The following is a 22,886-nucleotide window of genomic DNA, read 5'->3' on the forward strand; positions in this document are numbered from 1 at the left end:
TTTTAAAACAGTTGTGCATAAAAGCTGAAAAATCAGAAACCACGTAAAGAGGTATTCTGCATTGCCTTCATAGATCTGGTGCAATAGAAAAGTTTTCAGCAGATGTTTAAAAGTCAGCACAGAAGCTGAATCTCCAGTGGCAGAGCATTCCACAGGACAGGGCTGATGGACCCTAAAGGCTCTGTTCTTGTTGCTATGAAGTGAGCCTTGCCAACTCAGGGAATGGCCAGCGATGCTCCTGCAAATAATCTCAGTGACTGAGGCGGGATATAAGGGTTCAGGGCTTTGTCAATCAATACAAAGACCCTGAACCTGGGTGAGCAGACAGTGCAGATGATTTAGCGAGGGCATCGCATGCTGTAAGCCAGATTCCCCATCAGCAGTCTGGCTGCCGCATTCTGCACCAACTGGAGCTTCTGAACCAAGAGCAGCCCCACACCCAGCCCATTGCAGGAATTCAGCCTCAAGATTAACAATGCATGGATTTACACTAAGGGGTTGATTCAGGAAGCCCCCGTGAGACTTGACTCCATCGCTTTTCTCCGCAGGCACAGAATCGGAAACGAAGGCCTTCATGGCAGTGTGCATTGAAACAGCCAAGCGTTACAGCCTCGTTGACTACCGGACACCCGTCTTCATTTTTGAGAGGCTCTGCAGCATTATCTATCCGGTAGGGGATCTGACCTGTTTCAAGTCGTTAAGGAGGGACAGCTGGACCCAGCCAAAATCCCAGGGGTGCCTCCCCCAGCTACGCAAACATCTACCCTACATTTTTTGGGTGGCGCATGGATGTGGCTGGGAGCCTCCCGCTGCCACAGTAGCGAAACACACAATAGCGATATTGGCACAACTGCAATGGACAATGATGCAGTTTCTAGAAATGTAGATTTGCGTATGGTAGCCAGGATAGTCTGTTTCCATAGCTGTCAACCTTCCCCTTTTTTACGGGAAATTCCCTTATTCCAGCGCCGTTTCCCGCTGCTTCCCACTGCTATCCCGGATTGTTAGATATCCCGTAGACTGTCCCCGGGACAGGTGAGGCTGCTGATCCCTTATTTTTGAGGCTGCTGATCCCTTATTTTCAAATCTGAAAGTTGACAGCTATATGTTTCCCTAACTCCAGAGAGCTGATGCACAATATTCCTGCAGTGGAAACCTAAATTCCCTGCCTCCCAATATAAATTGGAGGCTTTATTTTTGGAAAATGTCTTAAAGGCAATGGCTCATGCAGAGGTGCAACAGACAGACAGATCCCAGAGTAATTCTGCCCTGTAGCCCACACCTGCACCTATAGAATGATCAATTCTCACCCAATGCACTCCACAGGAACTGTGCTGAGGCAGGAGGCAGGGCCAGAATGGTAAGTCAAACAGAGATACAACGGGCAGCCTCTCCTGTGGGTTTCAATACTTAGACACTTCCTTTAGGCACAGAGTTTGGGCCATGCTATTCCTTGCCCTACTTTGCATTTTGTCCACTGCCAGCTGTACAGAAGGGACCAGCCAAGTTTCAGGGCGGGCTCATTTCCCACCCATTGCCATTGTTTCAGGAGGAGAACGAGGTGACGGAGTTCTTTGTCACCCTGGAGAAGGACCCGCAGCAGGAAGACTTCCTCCAGGGGCGGATGCCTGGCAACCCCTACAGCAGCAACGAGCCGGGCATTGGGCCCCTGATGAGGGACATCAAGAACAAGATCTGCCAGGACTGCGACTTGGTGGCTCTGCTGGAGGACGACAGTGGGATGGAGGTGAGGATCGTTGCGGAGGGGGGCAGAGCACGGATGAGAAGCCCTCCAGGTGTTGCCAGGGAGATCTGAGGGCCACATAAGAGCTGAAAGGCCTCATTCAGCTTCTGGACCTGATGCTCCCCACTTTGCGTGCCCACTGGTCCTTTTTAAACTGGAGCTGCCAGGTTTGAACCAGGACCTTCTGCATCTAAAGCATGTGCTCTTCCACTGAGCAATGGGCCCTCAAATGTTCCTGATGTCTAGGCAATGAGCACACTTCAAAAGGAGTGTTGGAAGGAGCACTAGTATCATTTTACCCACGAGTGAGTTGCTGTTTTCATGTTTTCATTCTTTCAGCTCTTGGTGAACAACAAGATCATCAGCCTTGACCTCCCGGTGGCCGAGGTGTACAAGAAAGTCTGGTGCCCAACCAATGAGGTACGGCTCTACACACACACACACACACACACACACACACTGCACAATCCTGTGGGGCTTTTATTGTGTCTTACGACCTCTTCTGGCTGCAAGTTGTTCATTGCCTCTGAAAAATAGTGACTTGGGATACAAAGCTCCAACTTCTGTCAACAGCCCCAAAGGCTTTGCTTGTTCCATGTGTGCAGGGATCCTTTTGATCCCTTCTCAAAAGGCTTCTCTCTCTCTTTGAGGAGTGGGTCATGAAATCTTTGTGTTTGCCTGCTAATCTCCTTCCCTCTCTGCTTTAGGCCAGTATGTACAGCCCCTGGGCCACTGTGTCCCATCTGCATTTCAAAGAACACTAGCACCCTAGAATTATTATTTAACTCTTCTCACCTCCACTGGTTCTCCAGTATCTTGATCCTGATGAGCAGGCCTGGTTCCTCTTTACAGCCGAAACTGGGCTGGCATTGAGGCTACTTGCCCCTACCCAGATGCCAGCCAGACTTTGTTTCCAGACAGAAATTAGCCGCTGCCAGGATGCACCTTACATGTCTAGAAGGATTTGTGGATCTGTGGGACAGTTGCATTGCAGCAGGGAAGGGCTGAGGAAGGCTGCGTCCAGCCAAAAGAATACCTAGCAGGTGATTGCTGGTGTCTAAGAGGGCTGATAATATTTTGATGATCACAGATCAAAATTAGCAAGCAAACAAGTCAGTATTTCCAGTTGATAGGTCAGCCGAGTGCACCTGGCTTTGCCCAGCCAGGTTAGAATTGCGGCATGAAATCACGAAGCAATGGAACTTCTTTATGTAGTATATGAGAACTGTGATGCCTCGAGACGGAAAAGGGCCGTGGGTTTATATATACGCTTGCAGAAATGCAAAACGCTCAGGACATTTTTGAAGGGAAGGAAACTTGATTCCCTCCCCCTGCAAAAGGGGAGTTGGGGGTTGGGGTGGAAATCAAGCATTTGATGTCTTTGCTTTGACTATCAGTGCCAAACTTTGGGTATTATCCTCCAGAAAGCCTCTAGGAATGAATATGTTAAAATACCCCTGCCTTGTCATCCGAGTTCAAAAGAATCTCATGTTTGTCGAGAAGCAGTTGGGAGATTAATGCATTCAGATGCATGGATTCGAATGGCCCTGTGTTTCCAACAGACTGACAGTTCCTGAATAGAGAGACCTGCATTTCAGAATTTAATATGAGTCTAGGTTTTTCACCGTGTGTGTGTGTGTGTGTGTGTGTGTGATGAATATTTCACAGATTGCTCTTAGCATTTCCCTCTCTCCAGCCTTTCATCCTCTCTTCTTTACGGGGCCTTTTGTCAAGTTCCACTTCCTGTATTTGTGTATCCACACACACCCCGGTCATTATTACAAATTAATGCATTAATATGCCCCTTCCATGGCAAAATGGCAACTGACTTGTTTGTTGGGGGAAAGTCGATGACCTTTTCGAAGTAAAATTATGCTGGATGCAGAAAAGTCACTGAGAACTTGCTTTCACCCTGTTGGTTTCATGTATTTGGCTATTGAGTCTTTGGTGACACCCCACCCCCTGGTCCTCGCCACGTGCCAAAATTTAAGCTGCGATGTCCCCCCAAGTCAGTAGATAATGGAGAAATGTTGTAATTCTGTGTTTTAAGAATACGGCTTTTGGCAATGCTGGTAACCGGCTCTTGCCATCCTGCATGCTTGTTTAAGGCTTGTCCTAAAAGTTGCCGTGAGAAGAAAACAAACCTGATCCTTACTCAGAGGCCGAACAGAGACGAGGGTCCGTTAAAGACGTGGCTCCGGGAGCTTCGTTTCAAAAATGCATTTCATTTAATTAATATATACAGTGCCTCATAATGTGAAAGTAGCTTCTCTGGTAGGGTTGCCATATTCCCCAAAGTGAATATCTGGACAGAGTTGTTGAGCTCTCCTCCAAAAATTCATTTTAGGGCTTTTATTGGATTTTTTAATGATTTAAAAAATAAATAAATAAAAATCTCCCTACTTTCCCTGGACATTTTGCCGATTCAGCAAAAATGGGCCCACACGCCATTTTGCTGCCCGATTCCCGGATGTGCGCGGGAAAACCCGGATGTATGACAGCCCTATTCTCTGGGCCTCTCCCAAGCACTTAGCACCTTAAAGCATTTGGCCCACCCAGCAAGCAGAGTGGAGCTTGCCCTCACTTGGAGGGGCGAGAGTGAGAAATTTTATTTGTGTCTTGGTGCAGGTGAAAACTATGCCAAAGTGTGTACAGAGACCCTCTTCGTTTTTCTCTCCTCTTCCCTCCCCCCAAAATGCACCTTGGATCTAAGGGTTCCTAGCTGTGATGTGGGAACCATTGGTGTAGTGGTTAGAATATCGGCCCAGGGCCTGGGAGAGACCAGGGTTCCAATCCCTGCTTGGCCGTGAAGCTCACTGGGTGTGACCTTTGGGGGCCAGGCACTGCCTTCTCTGGGTCTAACCCACCTCACAGGGTTGCTGTGGGGATTAACGGATAGAGGGGGAGAAGAACACACTCCTTGGAGAAAAAGGCACGCAGTAAATGCAGTCAGTCACTCAAATCCTAGCAAGGTTCACGGGGAGTCTGAGAGTTTGGACTCTGGGCGAGAACCTGGAAGCTGTGTCAAAAGGAAAATGAATTGGTATTGATTTATGTTGTTGTTTAGTCATTTAGTCATGTCCGACTCTTCGTGACCCCATGGACCAGAGCACGCCAGGCACTCCTGTCTTCCATTGCCTCCCACATTTTGTTCAAACTCATGCTGGTAGCTTCGAGAACACTGTCCAACCATCTCGTCCTCCGTCGTCCCCTTCTCCTTGTGCCCTCCATCTTTCCCAGCATCAGGGTCTTTTCCAGGGAGTCGTCTCTTCCCATGAGGTGGCCAAAGTCTTGGAGCCTCAGCTTCAGGATCTGTCCTTCCAGTGAGCACTCAGGGCTGATTTCCTTAAGGTTTGATAAGTTTGATCTTCTTGCAGTCCATGGGACTCTCAAGAGTCTCCTCCAGCACCAGAATTCAAAAGCATCCATTCTTCGGTGATCAGCCTTCTTTATGGTCCAGCTCTCACTACTGGGAAAACCATGGCTTTAACTATACGGACCTACATTTTAGTAAAACTTCGTATTAATGGCAATGTTTCCATATGTAACTGTGCATTTGCGTAATATTTCGGTTGCACTGTCTGTCGGGTTTTTCGTACGTTGTTCGGAGATAATTTTTTAATATATTAACCGGTGTAGAAATCAAATAGCCAGTCATTCATGCAACGAAGGCTTGGGAGCCAGCCCCGCTCCAGATCCCTTTTCCAGGCTGTGCGTGACCGTCGCCTGTTGCGTCTCTGCCTGCGTGGCTTCCCAGGATTCCCGGCTGCCCTGCTGAAAAGGCCGGGGAGAGTTTTTGTCAGCGTTGCTGTCAGCGCCTGAGCAGCTTTCATCTTCTTCCCCTTTGTGACGGCCTCCGCCTCTCCCCCCCCCCCCCCGCTTTCCTCCTCCTGCAGCTCCTTCTCTGGTTCCCTAGGAAATAGACAGGCTCACAAGGAGCTAACCTCGGGGCTGCATTTGTTTCCCTTGTCTCTCTTTCACCCGCTTTCCCTTTGTTCGTCTGCCATTTTACCAGAGCCCCCCGCGGTGCTAATTGCGGGTCTCTGGCACGGCCTTTGAGCCGATCTTCCCCCGAGGGTTTTCCCCGGCGCTTTCCGGAATCTTCTCTGACATTAAGCGCTGCTTATTCCACATTAGGCTTAGCTGCAGACTTCTTGACAGGTCCTCTTCTCTCCCTCTCTGCACCCCCCCAGTATCCCCCCCACCCCAAATAAGGCCTCCTTCGCCCAAAGCTGGGATCCCAAATATACACCCCCCCTTCCCTTTCTTCCCTGCTCTGTATTCAAACTTAAAACAGCATTAAAGTTCAGAAAGGGAGAGAGAGAGAGAGAGACAAACAGCCAATGCTTCTGGCACGAAACAAGCTTCCTCCCCACTGGGAAAGTTGTAACAAGTCCCTTCTCTGCTTAGCCACTTTCCTAATACCCTGTTCAACTTAAAAGCTTATTAAACTGTCACTCTCTCTTCCTCTCTCTCTCACACCCCCTCTTCCATCCTCTTCACGTCAGCGAGGGAGATTTGCGTCTATTAAAAAAAAAGAAAAGCCAATCAAATTAACATATCTTCTCATTCCGTATATTTTATTCCAGTCTCCATGTTCCCGAGCATATATCCCGAATGTTATATAGATACTGGTTTTAAGGACAAAATATGGTTGAGTTAAAGGCTGCTTACGGCAGGGACTTCCAGGGCAGCTGCTGAAAAGCTACACCTGTACATGGGAAGCTCCTTTTATTCTTCCCACATGATGGTACCTACACCTTAGGAACTCCCTGCCTGTTGATGCCACCCAGGTGCCTTCACTGTGCCAGCCAAAAATATTTTTGCTTGGGCAAACATTCAGGCATGAAGAATGTTGACATGCATTCTAATGTAGCTTTTAGTTTACTGTTAATTAATTTATGACGGTTTGCAATAACTGCTTTTACTGATAATTTCATTGTTTGGGTCTGTTTGTAAATTGCTTTGAGTTTCATTTTGCTTTTTACAAGCAAGTGGTACATCCATTTTATGAATGTACCTTGGAAGTCGAACAGAATCCGTTCTGGAAGTCTGTTTGACTTCCAAAACGTTCGGAAACCAAAGAGCGGCTTCTGATTGGCTGCAGGAAGGTCCTGCAGCCAATCAGAAGCCCCGTCGGACGTTCGGCTTCCAAGGATAGTTCGCAAATCAGAACACTCACTTCCGGGTTTGCAGCGTTCGGGAGCCAAAACCTTCGGGAACTAAGCTGTTTGAAAACCAAGGTACGACTGTAAATCTGTTTCTTGGGAGTCGGGCCTTTGACCCATCAAGCTGAGTACTGTCTACCCTGACTGGCAGCAACCCTCCAAGGAAGCGTTTCTCCTGCTTGCTCTGCCTCAGGAGCTCTCTCTAGCTAACTAGATATCCCAGGGATTGGTCTGAGGCTGTAAAGAGGCAAGACGACTCAGGCTTCCCTAGGCATGAATTAACCCTGCTGCCGCCCCACATCTTGTTTCATTGCGGAGTGGGTCATAATCCTGCTTTTCCTCTGCCGTGCCCCTTTCCCCTCACCGAGAGCGAACAGGAGGAGGGGAAGGAGCTGCACTTTTGTTTCTCTGCATTTATTTATTCAAAGGACTGCTGGATCAAAGAGGCATGTACATAATAAAATTGTAGGCGCCTCCTGGCAGAGACCCTAAAAAGGTCTGCGTTAGGGAGGCTCACAGCTGGCCACTGGCTCCCTTTGGAGACTCTTCAGAGTGTAGCCAAGAACCTCTTGCCTATCCTGACGCTACTGACAGACACTCCTCCCCTGCCTTTTCCTGTGGGGTTAGCTCAGCCCTGGTTAAAAGGGGCTGTCCATTTAAGGCTGCTCTGGGGCTCGGCAAAGACTCCACTGTGGTTTCTTCCGGCTTCTTTCTCCACAGGGGGAGCCCATGAGGATTATTTACCGCATGCGAGGCTTACTGGGCGACGCGACGGAAGAGTTCATTGAGTCGCTGGACTCCACTACAGGTACGACGCTTGCTTCTCCCTCGTCAGAAGGGACCACCCGGAAGTCTTCAGCTGTGGGGTCACAGCAGTTTGGCCAAAGACCTCCTGGCAGTGGGAGCTCTGTGGGGCTGAGGTTGCCTCCCTTGGAGAAAGTGACTTTTGCAGTCCAACTGCTTTGAACACCTCTGACTTGGCACTGGTCTCAACAATCCTGGGTTGCATCCAGCCAAGTTCTACTCAGAACAGATCCATTGACGTGCGTGGAACCATAAGTCAAGTCATGTCTGTTAGCCTCAATGGATCTACTCTGAGCAGGACTTACATTGGATAGAATGCAGCGAACCTTTGGGGGAATTGAGTGGTAACCAATCTGTGCAACAGCCACCCCTCCCTGGGAGGGAATTACCTGTGCAGAAGATCCATTGACTTCAGGTGTGGATTACCTTCTCCCCCAATGTTCCTGAACTCCAAACTCACCTAGTGAAGCTGAATGGTGGAAGATTTAGGTTGGACAAAAGAAAGTACATCTTCATTCAGTGCCTGGTTAAACTATGGAACTCACTTCCACAGGAGGCAGTGATGGGCCTCCAACTTGGATAGCTTTAGAAGAGGATTCGGGCAAATTCATGGGAGGATAAGGCTATCAGTGGCTTCTAGGCACTGTGAAGGCTTTGCTTTCAAATACCGTATTTTTCGCTCTATAGGACGCACATTTTCCCCTCTAACAATTAAGGGGAAATGTGTGTGCGTCCCATGGAGTGAATGAAGGCTACTTGGCTTCAGCAATAGCAATGCAAAAACTCTGAAGCACAGAGGGAGCGCTCCCTCCGCGCTCTGGAGGCTTCGCGTTGCTTTCGCTGAAGCCTGGAGAGCGAGAGGGGTTGGTGCGCACCAACCCCTCTCGCTATCCAGGCTTCAGTGATATCCGCCTGAAGCCTTTGGAGTGCAGAGCGAGTTCCTGCTGCGCTTCAGCAGAGAGGGAGAGCTGCGCAGCGCCCCTTCAGCTAAGTGGGAGGAGAAATGGAAGGGGCTCCATTGCTCCTGCCACTTCGCTGATGGGGCACTGAGCAGAGAGGGGAAGATTTTTTTTTTCTTGTTCTCCCCCTCTAAAACAAGGTGCGTCCTATGGTCCGGTGCGTCCTATAGAGCGAAAAATACGGTGCCAGTTGCTGGAAACCGCAGGAGAGAATTGCTCTTGTACTCAGGTCTTGCTTGCGGGTTTCCCATAATGGACATCTGGCTGGCCACTGTGAAAACAGGATTCTCGGCTAGGTGGGCCCCATTGGGCCTTATCCAGCAAGCCTCGTGATCTTCATTTGCGTCAGTCCTGGCAAGCATCCCTGGGCAGGGATGATAGGAGTTGCAGCTCAGCCACCTCCAAAAGGTTTCCCCCCACCTGTTTAGCTGCTCTTTGGTGGAAGGGGGAAAACGTGGCCTGGCGCTGTCCCCCTTTTAGTCCTCGCCCCGCTGTGGCTGGCGTGTGCTTCCTCCCAGCTTTGTTGATGCCACTGCCTCTCTCCTGTCAGCCTCTTTCTTTTCCACAGATGAAGAGGAGGATGAGGAAGAAGTGTACAAAATGGCGGGCGTGATGGCACAGTGCGGGGGGCTGGGCTGCATGCTGAACCGCTTGACCGGCATCAAGGATTTCAAGCAAGGGCGACACCTCCTGACGGTGAGTGTCCCCCCCCCCATCGCTCCCTCTTTCTGTGGGTGTTTGTGGCCCTTTTCAGGTTCATTGACAAAGGACTGAATGGGAGAACCATTCGACAAGCTTTCCCACGGTCATCTATTCGGTCATGGTGAGAACAGGGCGCTGGACCAGATGGGCAATTGGCTTGATTCAGCAGGCTCTTCTTGGGTCCTTGTATTTTTTGCTCACAAGAGCGCTCCCCCCCCCCCAATTTTCTTTATTATTGTTTTTACTTAGGTTGAATCCTGACAAGACAGAAGTACTGTTTTGGGGGGACAGGGGGCGGGTGGGTGTGGAGGACTCCCTGGTCCTGAATGGGGTAACTGTGCCCCTGAAGAACCAGGTGCGCAGCCTGGGAGTCATTTTGGATTCACAGCTGTCCATGGAGGCGCAGGTCAATTCTGTGTCCAAGGCTGCTGTCTACCAGCTCCATCAGGTACGCAGGCTGAGTCCCTACCTGCCCTGCAGACTGTCTCGCCAGAGTGGTGCATGCTCTAGTTATCACCCACTTGGACTACTGCAATGCACTCTACATGGGGCTACCTTTGAAGGTGACCCGGAAACTGCGATTAATCCAGAATGTGGCAGCTAGACTGGTGACTGGGAGTGGCCACCGGGACCACATAACACCGGTCCTGAGAGATCTGCATTGGCTCCCAGTACGTTTCCGAGCACAATTCAAAGTGTTGATGCTGACCTTTAAAGCCCTAAATGGCCTCGGTCCTGTATACCTGAAGGAGCGTCTCCACCCCCATCGTTCAGCCCGGACACTGAGGTTCAGCACCGAGGGCCTTCTGGCGGTTCCCTCATTGCGAGAAGTGAGGTTACAGGGAACCAGACAGAGGGCCTTCTCAGTAGTGGCGCCCACCCTGTGGAACGCCCTCCTTTCAGATTTGAAGGAAATAAGCACTTATCCTATCTTTAAAAGACATCTGAAGGCAGCCCTTTTTAGGGAAGTTTTTAATATTTAATGCTGTACTGTTTTTAACATTTGATTGGGAGCCGCCCAGTGTGGCTGGGGAGACTCAGCCAGATGGGCGGGGTATAAATAATAAATTATTATTATTATTATTATTATTCGTAACAATTGCATACCACCCTTCATCCATAGATCTCAAGGCAGTTCACAGCATAAAAATACAAGAAAAAACACCAGCCATCTGACCTGCTGCCTGCCTGTCATTCATTAGAGCCAGTGCTCTAGTGGTTAGCATGTTTGTTGGACTGTGACCTGGGAGACCAGAGTTTGAATCCCTGTCAGTCATGAAGTTCATTGGGGTGACCTGGAGCTGGTCCCCGTCTCTTGGCTTCACCTGTCTCACAGGGTGGTAGTGAAATCAGCTCAGTGGCAGAGCCCCTCTTTTGCATGCAGATCTTCCCAGCAGCATCTCCAGGGAAGGGCTTCCTGCCTGAAAACCTGTGGAGCTGCTGCCAGTCTAGACACAGCACTGAGCTAGATGGGCCAGTGGCCTGACTCTGTATAAGGCAGCTTCCTAGGTCTTCGCATAGAACTGTAGTGTTGGAAAGGGACCCCAAGGGTCATCTGGTCCAATTCCCTGCAATGCAAGAATCTTGCCTACATCCATCCCTGGGGCTGCCTTGAGAACTTAAGCATCAGCCCCCCTCCCCCCGCATTTTGACCTATAAAATCTTTAAACAGCTCAGCACCACAATACCTCTTTCCATATGAACCTACCCGAGATCATCTTCTGAGGCCCTCCTTCCTTTGCCTCCTTGAGAGGTCTGGAGGGTGGCAACATGAGAACGGGGCCTTCTCTGCAGTGGCTCCCCATCTGCGGAATGCTCTCCCCAGGGAAGTTCACCTGGTGTCTTCATTACACACCTTTAGGCACCAGGCAAAAATGTTCCTTTTTAACCAGGCCTTTGGTTGATCCGATTTACATCCTATGCCCTTTTAAAATGCTTTTGGTGGGGGGGGAGGCAAATGGGTGGTTGTTTTTATTTTTATTAGGTGTTTTGTGGTTTTATATCTTGATTTTATTCTGTGAACCGCCCTGAGACCCCCGGGTATAGGACGGTATATAAATTCAAATCATCATCATCTGATGCCACGAGCCAGGACAGTGATGATGAGAGGCACGACTTTGCCTTGGCTGGCATTGCCTGCAGTTCCTCCCCTTGACCAGAAGGTGGTGCAGGGAGCCAGTGCCTGATCTCCAAGGCTCCCAACAGGGAGAACCCAGAGCACCCAAGATATGCGAGCGAGTCAGGGGGCACAAAGTGAGGAGCGGGTTCCTGCATTGGGGTTGACGCTGGTCCTAAAATCTGTGAAGGCCATTTGCCTCGGCTCTAGGTTCTCACATTTCCCCCTCTACACAGGTGCTGCTGAAACTCTTCAGCTACTGTGTCAAAGTGAAGGTTAACCGCCAGCAGCTGGTGAAGCTGGAGATGAACACACTCAACGTCATGCTGGGGACCCTCAACCTGGTAAGGCAGAGCCTCCTGCCATCGGGAGATGGGGGGAAATACTGGGCTCCCTCTCTGTTCCCGGAGCCGCCTTCCCACTCCCTGGCCACATCAAGAGCGGTCTCCGTAATTGTTCAGCCACGCTGCCCTCCCTTACCTGTGTGTTATGCCATGCTGGCTTGGGAGGGGGAGGCTGGTGCCAGTTGGAGGGTCGGGGCACGGGCTGCTGTGACGCTTGTCGCCACCCTTCTCGTCAGGCTCTCGTAGCTGAACAGGAGAGCAAAGACAGCGGAGGGGCAGCTGTGGCCGAGCAGGTGCTCAGCATCATGGAGATCATCCTGGATGAGTCCAACGCAGAACCACTAAGTGAGGACAAGGTGAGTGTTTGCACGTGGGGGTGAGGGGGGAGGTTTGCGGTTTCTGCATCCAGGGAGCAGATTTCATTCCTCCCCTCCCTTGATCCTCTTCCCTGTTGTTTTAGTTTTGTATGCTCCTTGGTGGCAGAGGCCTGCCTGCATAGCAGTATTTGCTTGTATTTTGCCTGTCTCGCTTTAGGAAACTCTTGAATCGCCACAGACACAGGTGGCATTGCCAAATCAGGGATAGAGAGCCAGTGGTCCTCCAGGTGTTTTTGGGCTGCAGTTCTCTACATCCCTGGGCTGCTGGAATTTGGGGTCCCAATAACATCGGGAGGGTCACAGCTGGCTCCCCACTCCTGGTCTAAATAACAATTTCTTCATGGCTCTCTTGAGCAGCATACAGAGACAGGTGGAATTAGCATTGCTGTGGGCAGCTGTGGGTTGGAGTCGAGGGAAATTCCAGGAGGTGCCCAGGGGCCCCCACAGTCCACAGGATCCAGAAAGCTGTTCCGGGACAAGCAGGAGGTGCAGATGACAAATACAGTTGCAAGACGTGTTTGTTCCAGGACTCTTCCACTGCAATCTCTCATGCCCTCCTCGCTCCACCTCTCCATTCCAAAAGCTCTTATTATTCCACTATCAGTTCCATTATTATTATTATTCCTCTGTTGGGGATCACTAATAGCTGAGAGCTGCTCCTGTCTTTCTGGGCTGGGGGTTAAGAAGGGATCTGACCCTGTGGGGGTTTTAATGGCAGTCGCAGGAAGTCTGGCATCCGTCGACCTTCGGATAGATTGACAGAGCTGTTCTGTTAGTGGCCTCCTGGGAAAGAACTTAAGAGTGCCATTTCTCCAATGCCTTTGTGGTGCCAGAAAACTGCTTGCGTTCCTCCCACGAGGACGTATGTTTAGGAAACGATGGAAGGATCTGCAGTGGAGAGCTTTTTCATTGACCCTGCGTGAGTGCCTGCTCTCAGGGTTCCTTCCAAAGGGGATCCTCTTCTGTCTCTGCATCCTCTGTAATCGGACCCTATAGTCACTCCCTTGAGGAGGCTATGCAGCTGCCTCTCTGTGTTGCCCTTCAAAGGGGGGTCTGGAATCAGTGTATTCTAGCCAAATAAAAACATACAGCATCATGCAAAGTGATAAGATTTATTGCAGTCTGCAGAAAGCATAAAATGGCCCAGAAGAATTCTCCAAATTCTGGACCCAGGGCAGTAGGTTACAAAGACACTTTATAATATTTTCCCATCCATGATTCCCTCGTGCCCAGTCCTTTCCAAGGCTCCAATTGGTCATCTGAGCACATGGACAGCTCATGAACACCTCATGCTTACTTTTCATTGGTCTAAGAAATATGCTTTTACCTACTATACAATATCATAACCGCACATTGCTTTAAAACAAAGGTATAAATCCGCCCATTCTTCTGTCTCCTGCAAAATGTTGCATTTTTAGTACTCTACTACATGAAGCGTAGAGTGTCTAGCAAGGCCACCTCGCTTCTCTGTTATGCAAAATTGATTAAGACTGAGAGGCCCAGCAGAGGCAGAAATACAGTTTATAATTCATTTAATGGGGCTGCAGGAAGGAAAAAAGAAAATAGTTTTCCCTTTGGAGGTGAGAAACAACTGAAATTTATTTCTCAGTTCTACACGAGGGCAACATTTCGATAAGTGTGAGGAGCAATTACATTAGACCTAAGTATAAAAACAAACACATCTCTGCCAGTTAGCATGTCTGCTTTCTTTCACTATTATAGCGAGCGAATTTGGCTTCAGGCTGGTTGACCTTCTTGCAATTTTTCAACACCTGGCAATATTAGAATCATTTTGCAAAGCAAGCCAGCTTCTTATATGAGGGAAGAAACATAGGGCTTATATTTTCAATAAAAAGTAAAAAAGCATGAAGAAACAAGGGGTCACTGGGGCTACATTGGAAGGAGGCTAGCCAACCTTTAGATAAATGAGAGCGATTGGAAGACGTGTTCAGAACACAGAGGTCCAATAGTTCTTTTGACCTTCCCTTTGACCATACTAGCACGGTCAGTAGCAGGGGTTAGAAACTAGAAGTTCCCTGGGTTGGAGCTGACCCTATGGAGCAGGCACACTTATGGCATCGTGGGGTTGAGCCATGGGCCCACCCCTCCCTTCTCAGGGTTAGTCCCGAGGGGATATTGCTGGCTGACCAGGGTCTTCAGGTCACAATAGCTGGGCCTGACCAGCCTCTGACCCTCTTCAGCAGCACTCAAGGGTGTTGGACTGTATCTTGCCATGAGCTGAAGGACATCCAGGAACTTCCTAGCGAGGCTGGAGGTTTGGCGCTCTTCTTTTTTCAAAAAATGATGCCATAGAGATACTAGGCCTTCTCTTGTTGCCTGCCTAAATGGGATTTTTTTCTTTTCAGCCTGCTGTGTTCATTGGAACACGTGTTTTGTTGCTAATAAATTGGTTTCAGGGAGCGTTTCTTACAGAGATTTGATGGGGAATCCAGGACAGGACAAAAAGCCTAAGAGAGTTGGCTTGGCCGGATCAGGGAGTGGTCAGGGGGGTTATCGGAGGGGGAAGCTAGGTGTTGTCCCGAAGGCGTTGAGAATAGAGGGAATTTGCAGAGAGCAGGGAGGTTGAGAGATTGCGGGGGGCAGATTTGAGAAGCTGCCCTGTAAATGAGGTGTGGAGCAGGGAGAAGGGTGTCCCAAGGCAGATAGACTCCAGGTATCTTGACTGATGGGCCATTTCCCCCTCCGCAGGGCAACCTCCTCCTCACAGGAGACAAGGACCAGCTGGTGATGCTGCTGGACCAGATCAACAGCACCTTCGTCCGCTCCAACCCTAGCGTCCTGCAGGGCCTGCTCCGCATCATCCCTTACCTGTCCTTTGGGGAGATGGAGAAGATGCAGATCCTGGTCGACCGCTTCAAGCCCTACTGCAGCTTCGACAAGTATGCCTCCCTGGGAACCCTCAACCGAACTCTCCTGCCCTCCTGTTCCTTGAGTTTTTAAGTGTGCAAAATAAATTGGGGTTTGCAAAGGCTCTGCTTAATCTCTGGTTCCAGGCTGGCCTCAAAGCTTCCAAGACTCTGCGCAGCCTAGCACAGAATTCCCACAACTGGGTGCCCTTCAGATAATTTGGACTATGCCATCCAGGCTGGGGTGGGGGCATTGTAGCCCCAAACTCTGAAGGAGCACCAGGCTGGTCTTAAACAGTTGGGTTGCGTACAGGAGTCTCTGTATGTTACACAAAAAAGGTGTGTTTTATGCATTATACAAAGATGTGCTTAATTTTGACTTCCTCTACTTGCCGTTGGGGACCCCGGGTGGCTCTGTGGGTTAAACCACAGAGCCTAGGACTTGCCGATCAGAAGGTCGGCGGTTCAAATACCCATGATGGGGTGAACTCTCGTTGCTCTGTCCCTGCTCCTGCCAACCTAGCAGTTTGAAAGCACGTCAAAGTGCAAGTAGATAAATAGGTACCACTCAGGCGGGAAGGTAAACTGTGTTTCCATGTGCTGCTCTGGTTCGCCAGAAGCGGCTTAGTCCTGCTGGCCACATGACCCGGAAGCTGTATGCCGGCTCCCTCGGCCAATAAAGCGAGATGAGCGCCGCAACCCCAGAGTTAGTCACGACTGGACCTAATAGTCAGGGGTCCCTTTACCTTACTTGCCGTTGAGGGTGGGCAAGGGCATTGAAGCCCCTCCCCACAGCTGCTGGATATCTTTGCATAATTTCAAGCATAGCTTCACCCTCTTGAGAACTAGAAACTTGGCACCCCTCTCTCCTTTTTGTCAAAAGCTAATGCTCTCGGGAGTCTGAATGATTGCACCGGTTGTATCACTATGGTTCTCCAGTGTCCTTTTGTTGTGCTTTTAATGCACATTTCATGGGTATTGCAACAATTAATGCTAGAAAACAGTGAGCAAAAGACTATTTCAATTTCCTATTAATATTTTACTCACTTTGAGTTGCTTTGGGTTGCCTCTCGGACCAACAAGTGGCATAGAAATAAAGAGGGACCAGAGTCCTTTTTACAAGCTCAGCTCTGCAAAAAGCAGCCCCCAAGGCTAGAATCAGAGGGTGCAGATGGTTTGTTACTTAGCTTTATTTAGAGCGGAGAATCTGAGCCCGGACTGGCCCCTCGACAGCCTTTGTGAGTCCCTTGCCTCTTTTCTCCCCCAGGTACGATGAAGAGCACAGTGGGGATGACAAGGTCTTCCTGGACTGTTTCTGCAAAATAGCAGCTGGCATCAAGAACAACACTAACGGGCATCTCCTGAAAGACCTCATCCTCCAGAGGGGGATCACGCAGAACGCCCTCGACTACATGAAGAAGCACATCCCCAGTGCCAAGAAGTGAGAGTCGTGTGGGAGGATGGAGGCGATTTGTGGGTGGCAGTCACTGAGACGAGCCTCCTCTGCGTTGGGGCATTGCCCTTTCCTTGGGGGTGGCCCGAGAGTGCCCAGTTTGCTGCTCCCTTGCAGAGCTAATGTGAGGATAGAAAACCCCAAGCTTTGCCTTCCTTTAAGAAAGCAAAATATTGGGGTTTAGGTAGCAGGGAAATTTCTCAGCCTTGAGGCCACGGAGAACTGCTGTTGCCAGTCAGAGCAGAGGACACTGGGCTAGGTGGACCCAGTTCTGGATAAGGCAGCACTAAAGGTTGCCTGGGCCCTTAACAGCTTCCTGGATCCTTGACACTCTGTGGTGGCTCCCAGGGAAGCAACTGCAGGTCTCTGTCTCACCCGCCACCCCTGGCCAAGTCATTTTCACGGGGTGTTTGGAGCTCAGCCACATGAAGCATGATTTCAGGCAAAAGGACCCCACTGTGGAAATTGAGGTGGTTCATTCTTTTTGAGAATGTCTGAATTGCCTTAATTTGGGGAGCGGGTAGGGAGAGCTGCCTTTGTAGCATGAGAGCGTGAGTCACACAGTGGGGCTGGGATGGAGTAATCCAGGTTTTGGTGCTGATATTGACAGCTGCTTTTCAAACGCTTTCTCTCTTCCAATCTTCTCTCCGCAGTTTGGATGCCGATGTGTGGAAGAAATTCCTCTCCCGGCCGGCCCTTCCTTTCATCCTCCGGCTGCTCCGAGGTCTCGCCACGCAGCACCCCCCAACACAGGTGAAAGAGATGTCTTCTACCCCTCCCTTGGCCCGTGAATCTAATCTGGTCTCCATGTACATCAGGTTTAGGCATATACATGGTGCCTGATCCTAGGGGCTGATTCCAGGCACAGCTGCCTTCTCCTAAGTGTGAGACAAAGGCAAAGGGCTCTTTAAGCCCAGCCCCTACAGAGGCATGTTGGACCTCAGGTGTTGCTTGTGCCTAGGGTGGGAATGATCCAGCAATAACAGAGCTACATCAGAAGGGGCAGAAGGAAAACATCCCAAAGTGTGCTACAGAATAGTGGTTCCCAATGGTGGTCCACGAGAGTCATTCGGATGCATTGCAGTGTGTCTTGGAATTCTAATTGTAATACAGTAAGATTGTATTGCAGGGGGTTGGTCTCCAGGACCCTTTCAATTCTGTGGATTCTAGCAATGCAATATATATGAAATAAAGCAGCAACAGTACAATTAAACATCACACAGCTGCTAGTGCAGCACACTGCAGTTACTACAACAGGCAGAAGAAAACAATTGTCTGAATGGTCTTCTTCCAGTGAACGAGATGCTCTTGAAGAAGAGCGATGCGGTTTTGAAAGGGGAAAATTTGAAGTGTTCTATTGGTGCTCCTCCAAGGTGTCGCAGGGGCTTCTGCCGCATCCCTGTCTCTCTTGGCTGGTGTAACTGGAACGCTCTGCATGTCATACGCAATTTCATCGATCCATTACACAGTTGCTTAAAATTCACTTTGCTCTTGAACTTCAATGGCGTTAATTGGGTGGCATCCCTAGAGGTCTGGGTGCCTTTTTGTACTATACTGTGCGCGAAAGACGGACAATTTTTTAAGAGCAAAGCTGTATCTGGTGTAGAGGGGGGAAGAGCATAGGAGATTTCCTTTTCAGGTTCCACAGCTCAGGGCCAAGCCTGACTCATCCTCCTGTCCTCCTTGCCCACTGCGTTAACGTCTGCTCCCCGAACAGGTCCTCATTGGGACCGACTCGATCACGAACCTGCACAAGCTGGAGCAAGTCTCCAGTGACGAAGGGATTGGGACGCTGGCCGAGAATCTCCTGGAGGCCCTGCGGGAGCACCCAGAGGTGAACAAGAAGATTGACGCCGCCCGGAGAGAGACGCGAGCGGAGAAGAAGCGCATGGCCATGGCGATGCGCCAGAAAGCATTGGGCACCCTTGGCATGACGGTAAGAGCAGAAGCAGAGCCATCTAGCAGAGCATCCTGTTCTCACACTCATGACCAGCCACATGCCACGATAGGGAGCTGGTATTCAGAAACATTACTGCCTCCAACTTTGGAGGCCAAGCATAGCCATTGTGGCTAACAGCCATCCGAAGCCCTCTCCTTTGTCTAATCCTCTCTTCAAGCCATTTAAGTTGGTGGCCACCACTGTCTCCTGTGGGAGAGAGTTCCACAGTTTAACTCTGCACAGCATGAAGAAGTCCTTTAATCTCTCCGGAGTCTTCCAATGTTCAGCTCCATTGGATGTCCACACGTTCTAGCAATGGCTGGCTCTTTGGGTTAGGGTTCCACTTGTTAGGGGAGATTTAAGTGGAGAGGCAGGAGGGCAACCCAGTTCTAGCCAAGGGAAACCGCGGTTGTTTTATCACGGCCATTGCAGCAACCATAAGGTCAAGGACACATTTTCCAATGCGAAACTTTCCATGCCTTGTGATGGCCCTCTTCCTCCAACTCACACGACCAGCTTTCATTTTCTCTCCCCCCTCCAACCCTGCTTTTCTCCTCGACAACCTTGCTGTGCTGGATCTTTCAGACCAACGAGAAGGGCCAGGTGGTGACAAAGACAGCGCTGCTGAAGCAGATGGAGGAGCTGATCGAGGAGCCGGGTCTCACCTGTTGCATATGCAGGGAAGGCTACAAGTTCCAGGTAGGCCTTGGGGGTGAAGTGGGGAGTCAGAGCATGGTAATTTCACCCAGTCACGCTATTTCATGCAGGCACCTGTGTCTGCATATGCACATTTCATTGCAGCCATATTTCCAAGGCGCTGGGCAGCTGAGCGACATCCATAGTCGTGCAGGTCTACACTGGATTGGTGGGTGTTGGACCAGATGACCTTTTGGGGCCATTCCAAGTCTACAATTCTGTGACTCTCTACCAGAGGTTCCCAAACTCAATTGTCCTTTTCAGGAAAAAGAAAAATCTCAGTGCCCCCCTAGAAATCTGCCTTCTTTAAATGAACAAACATAAAGATGCGGTGACAAATTTGTGTTCTTTTATGTATCGATATTTCTACCTATGTTCTACAACATAGTAAAGAAAGATGTTGTAGATAAGACAAGCTGAAGCTTGAAATTAGAAAATTGTTTATTAAAATCAACTATGGTGACATTCACATCACAAACAGAATATTTAGATAACAAAGGATAGTATTAAAATGAAAATTACAAATAACATTAAAAATGATCCTAGTGAGAAAGATGAACCGGGGTGGATCTAGGCACAGGTTAAAAGCACTATAAATTAGATACCAGAAAGATCACAAGTTCACTGAAGACTGGAGAAAGTTTACGATTTATCTGGAAAATATCTGTGATGAACAGACAATGCTAGTCGGTTTTAAAGAGGCTTTGTGATGAGAAAGGGTATTGTAAAAGAAAACGAGAAGAAAGGATATTATTAACTGGCAATATATTATAAAGGAAATGCATAATAAATATAAAATATGAGGATTGTGGGAGGAGCTGGTGGAAGTCAAAAATTTGTAATTTGGCAAATATGGTAATGTTTGAATAATTTGTAAAAGAGAAATTGGTAAAAAAATATAAAAATAATAATAAAAGCACTATAAATAAGTCAGAAATTAAATTGTTTCAACGAAAGAAAAATAAAGCCTATGTAAAAATCCATATAAATTCCTATTTGCTCTCTGGTGTTGCATGTTTATAACATATTATTGTGATGAATGTGGCTGAGTCCTGGTGCACCAAATAGGCAAGCAAGCTGCGACCCTCTTCCTGGGCCTGAGTGAAGCTGAAAATGGTTCACCCATGCCCGGGAAAACCCCTCTCTTCCACCACAATTGTCAGATCCAGGGGAAGCACTGTCGTCATCCCGCAGCAGTTCCCAACCTGATGGGAAATGCCAATACAGAGCAGATGAAACATGTATGAATGGGTTTTTCAAAACATTCTTCTTTTTATGCTTCCACTGTCCTCTTATTTTTATTCACTGACCCCTGATTGTTCCAGCTCCCCCGCAGGGGGATGGATCGCCCACTTTGGGAAACACTGCTCTATAGACTTCCAAGGCCCAAGAGAAAATAGCAGCTGTGTGACTTTTCCACATTCAAAGCTTGGTGCCTTGGGTTTTCCGCTGCAGCTTCTGCTTTCTCCCCACAGCCGACAAAGGTCTTGGGCATCTACACCTTCACCAAGCGAGTCGCCCTGGAGGAGTTTGAGAACAAGCCTCGGAAGCAGCAGGGCTACAGCACCGTTTCGCACTTTAACATTGTCCACTACGACTGTCACCTGGCAGCTGTGAGGTGGGTCTGAGATTCCCTCTGGGCCTGAGATCTCCTTTGCATCTTGGCTGCAAAGCCATGCCTGACCTGCTGGGGGTTCGGTTTAGTCTGGGGAAGAATCCCATCAGCTGCAGCTTTGGTAATGAGCTAACCAACAATACTTTAAGGAATGCGCTAGTTGGTAAGCTGCAGGGTTTGTGGTATGTGTGTGTAATATTTAAGTCTTCGGGACTGAGGCAGTCACCAGCTTTGCTCTACAGGGAAGAGGTTTGCAGGGAAAGGGACTTTTCCTGACTGATAATGACCTTGCTTTTACTCCTGCAGGTTGGCACGTGGGCGCGAGGAATGGGAGAGTGCAGCCCTGCAGAATGCCAACACCAAATGCAATGGCCTCTTGCCAGTGTGGGGGCCCCATGTCCCAGAATCGGCCTTTGCCACCTGCTTAGCCAGGTGAGTCTGAGGAGCTGCCCTTTTGCCTGCTGTTCTGTCAGGGTAGCAGTCTCTTGCTGCAAGTGCCAGCTTGTAGGGGAAGAGGGCCTGATTTCTTGGACTGTACCATCCTAACACAACCTTTTCAGAACTGTATCTGTATTTTGCCCTTTCCTTAACCCTCCAGCTTCTCCGTGTATCTTTAAAAAAGGAAAGAAACGCAGCTGCCTCGTGTTCGGCTTTCCTGGGCCTCTTGTGAGATCTGCAGCCTAACCTGGTGTTGGTTTCCTTCCCGTAGGCACAACACCTACCTTCAAGAGTGCACGGGGCAGCGGGAGCCCACCTACCAGCTCAATGTGCACGACACCAAGCTGCTGTTCCTCCGGTTTGCCATGGAGCAGTCGTTCAGCGTGGACACGGGCGGCGGAGGGCGGGAGAGCAACGTCCACCTCATCCCCTACATCATTCACACGGTGCTTTATGTCCTCAACACGTCAGTACCTTTTATCTACCTCTCTCTCTGCGTGTCTGTGCATTTGTCCCTTGAGCCATTCTCCCTTGGTGGAGCAGGGCGTTGTGAGATGGGTTGCTGCTTTGAATTGCTCTGCAGACGGAGCGCTAGATGTTGAGGTTTTGTTGCTCACCCCTCCCAAAGGAAGTAGGGACGCAGGTGGCGCTGTGGTCTAAACCACAGAGCCTAGGGCTTGTTGATCGGAAGGTGGGCGGTTTGAATCCCCGTGACGGGGTGAGCTCCTGTTGTTTGGTCCCAGCTCCTGCCAGCCTTGCAGTTCAAAAGCACACTAGCGCAAGTAGATAAATAGGTACCACTCCAGCAGGAAGGTAAAAAGTGTTTCCGTGCACTGCTCTGGTTCGCCAGAAGCGGCTTAGTCATGCTAGCCTCATGACCCAGAAAAACTGTCTGCAGACAAACACTGGCTCCCTCGGCCTATAGAGCAGATGAGTGCCGCAACCCAGAGTCGTCCGCGACGACCTAACGGGGTACCTTTACCTTTACCTCCCAATGGTAGCTTAGCGGCCTGCACTGGCCTGAGCCCTGTCTGTGGATCAGGCTGGAGGGAGTGACCCATCCGGGAAATACCGTCCATCCGCTGAGGAGAAGACACCTTCAGATTAAATCCAGTGGTCCTTCCTGTAGTGTGATCCTTGTGTTGTTTGGGTATATAGGCTTCTCCACACAGGGTAGGACTCGCATCTGGTGCCCTGTTTCTGGCCCCACCCCATGCTACTGGCACGTAGCCTCTGCGAGTTTGCCCAGAAAGGAATGTGGCTGTGAGGTCGAAAACAGTTCGCCATCCCTGTTCTTTGGCGCAATGTTGATGTATGTGCCTAAACTCCTTTGGGGAGTGGGGTCCAGAGCTCATTGTGAGAATGAATGGTTTGCGTGCCTGAGATCCAAGTCATTCAGGGCTGGGGAATGGAGAGGTCTTGGGAGAGCTGCTGGTCAGGAGCAGGGCCAGCCCAAGACATGTTGGCACCTGAGGCGAATCAAAAAATGGGGCAGGTGTCCCATCAGGAAAGAAGGGGCGAATGAGTGAAGATCTGCTTCAGGAACCGGGGGGGGGGGGGCGGAGGAAGAGACCAGTAGTGCCTTCTATTAGCAGAGAGGTCGCTGTGGCGGTGCTGCAACTATTGCTGCCACTGCAGCAGCAGCGAGTAATGCATTCGTTGCA

At 49.7% G+C, this 22,886-nt stretch overlaps 1 protein-coding gene across 5 annotated transcripts in view; it reads left to right on the forward strand.

Moving 5' to 3' along the window:
* Positions 1–22,886, forward strand: part of UBR4 (ubiquitin protein ligase E3 component n-recognin 4) — a 141,967-nt gene that overhangs the window by 114,035 nt on the left and 5,046 nt on the right. For all 5 annotated transcript variants that reach the window (XM_081923331.1, XM_081923332.1, XM_081923334.1 and 2 more), the window contains 15 exons: positions 549–670; positions 1,550–1,747; positions 2,084–2,164; positions 7,633–7,720; positions 9,244–9,371; positions 11,730–11,837; positions 12,074–12,193; positions 14,924–15,114; positions 16,349–16,522; positions 17,188–17,287; positions 18,252–18,470; positions 19,059–19,172; positions 20,645–20,787; positions 21,091–21,216; positions 21,494–21,688. In XM_081923331.1, the coding sequence (XP_081779457.1) occupies positions 549–670; positions 1,550–1,747; positions 2,084–2,164; positions 7,633–7,720; positions 9,244–9,371; positions 11,730–11,837; positions 12,074–12,193; positions 14,924–15,114; positions 16,349–16,522; positions 17,188–17,287; positions 18,252–18,470; positions 19,059–19,172; positions 20,645–20,787; positions 21,091–21,216; positions 21,494–21,688 (2,107 nt within the window). The remainder of the gene's footprint in view (positions 1–548; positions 671–1,549; positions 1,748–2,083; positions 2,165–7,632; positions 7,721–9,243; positions 9,372–11,729; positions 11,838–12,073; positions 12,194–14,923; positions 15,115–16,348; positions 16,523–17,187; positions 17,288–18,251; positions 18,471–19,058; positions 19,173–20,644; positions 20,788–21,090; positions 21,217–21,493; positions 21,689–22,886) is intronic.

The sequence above is a fragment of the Podarcis melisellensis genome, assembly GCF_964234715.1.
Source record: "Podarcis melisellensis genome assembly, chromosome: 8".
Taxonomy (NCBI): Eukaryota; Metazoa; Chordata; class Lepidosauria; order Squamata; family Lacertidae; genus Podarcis; species Podarcis melisellensis.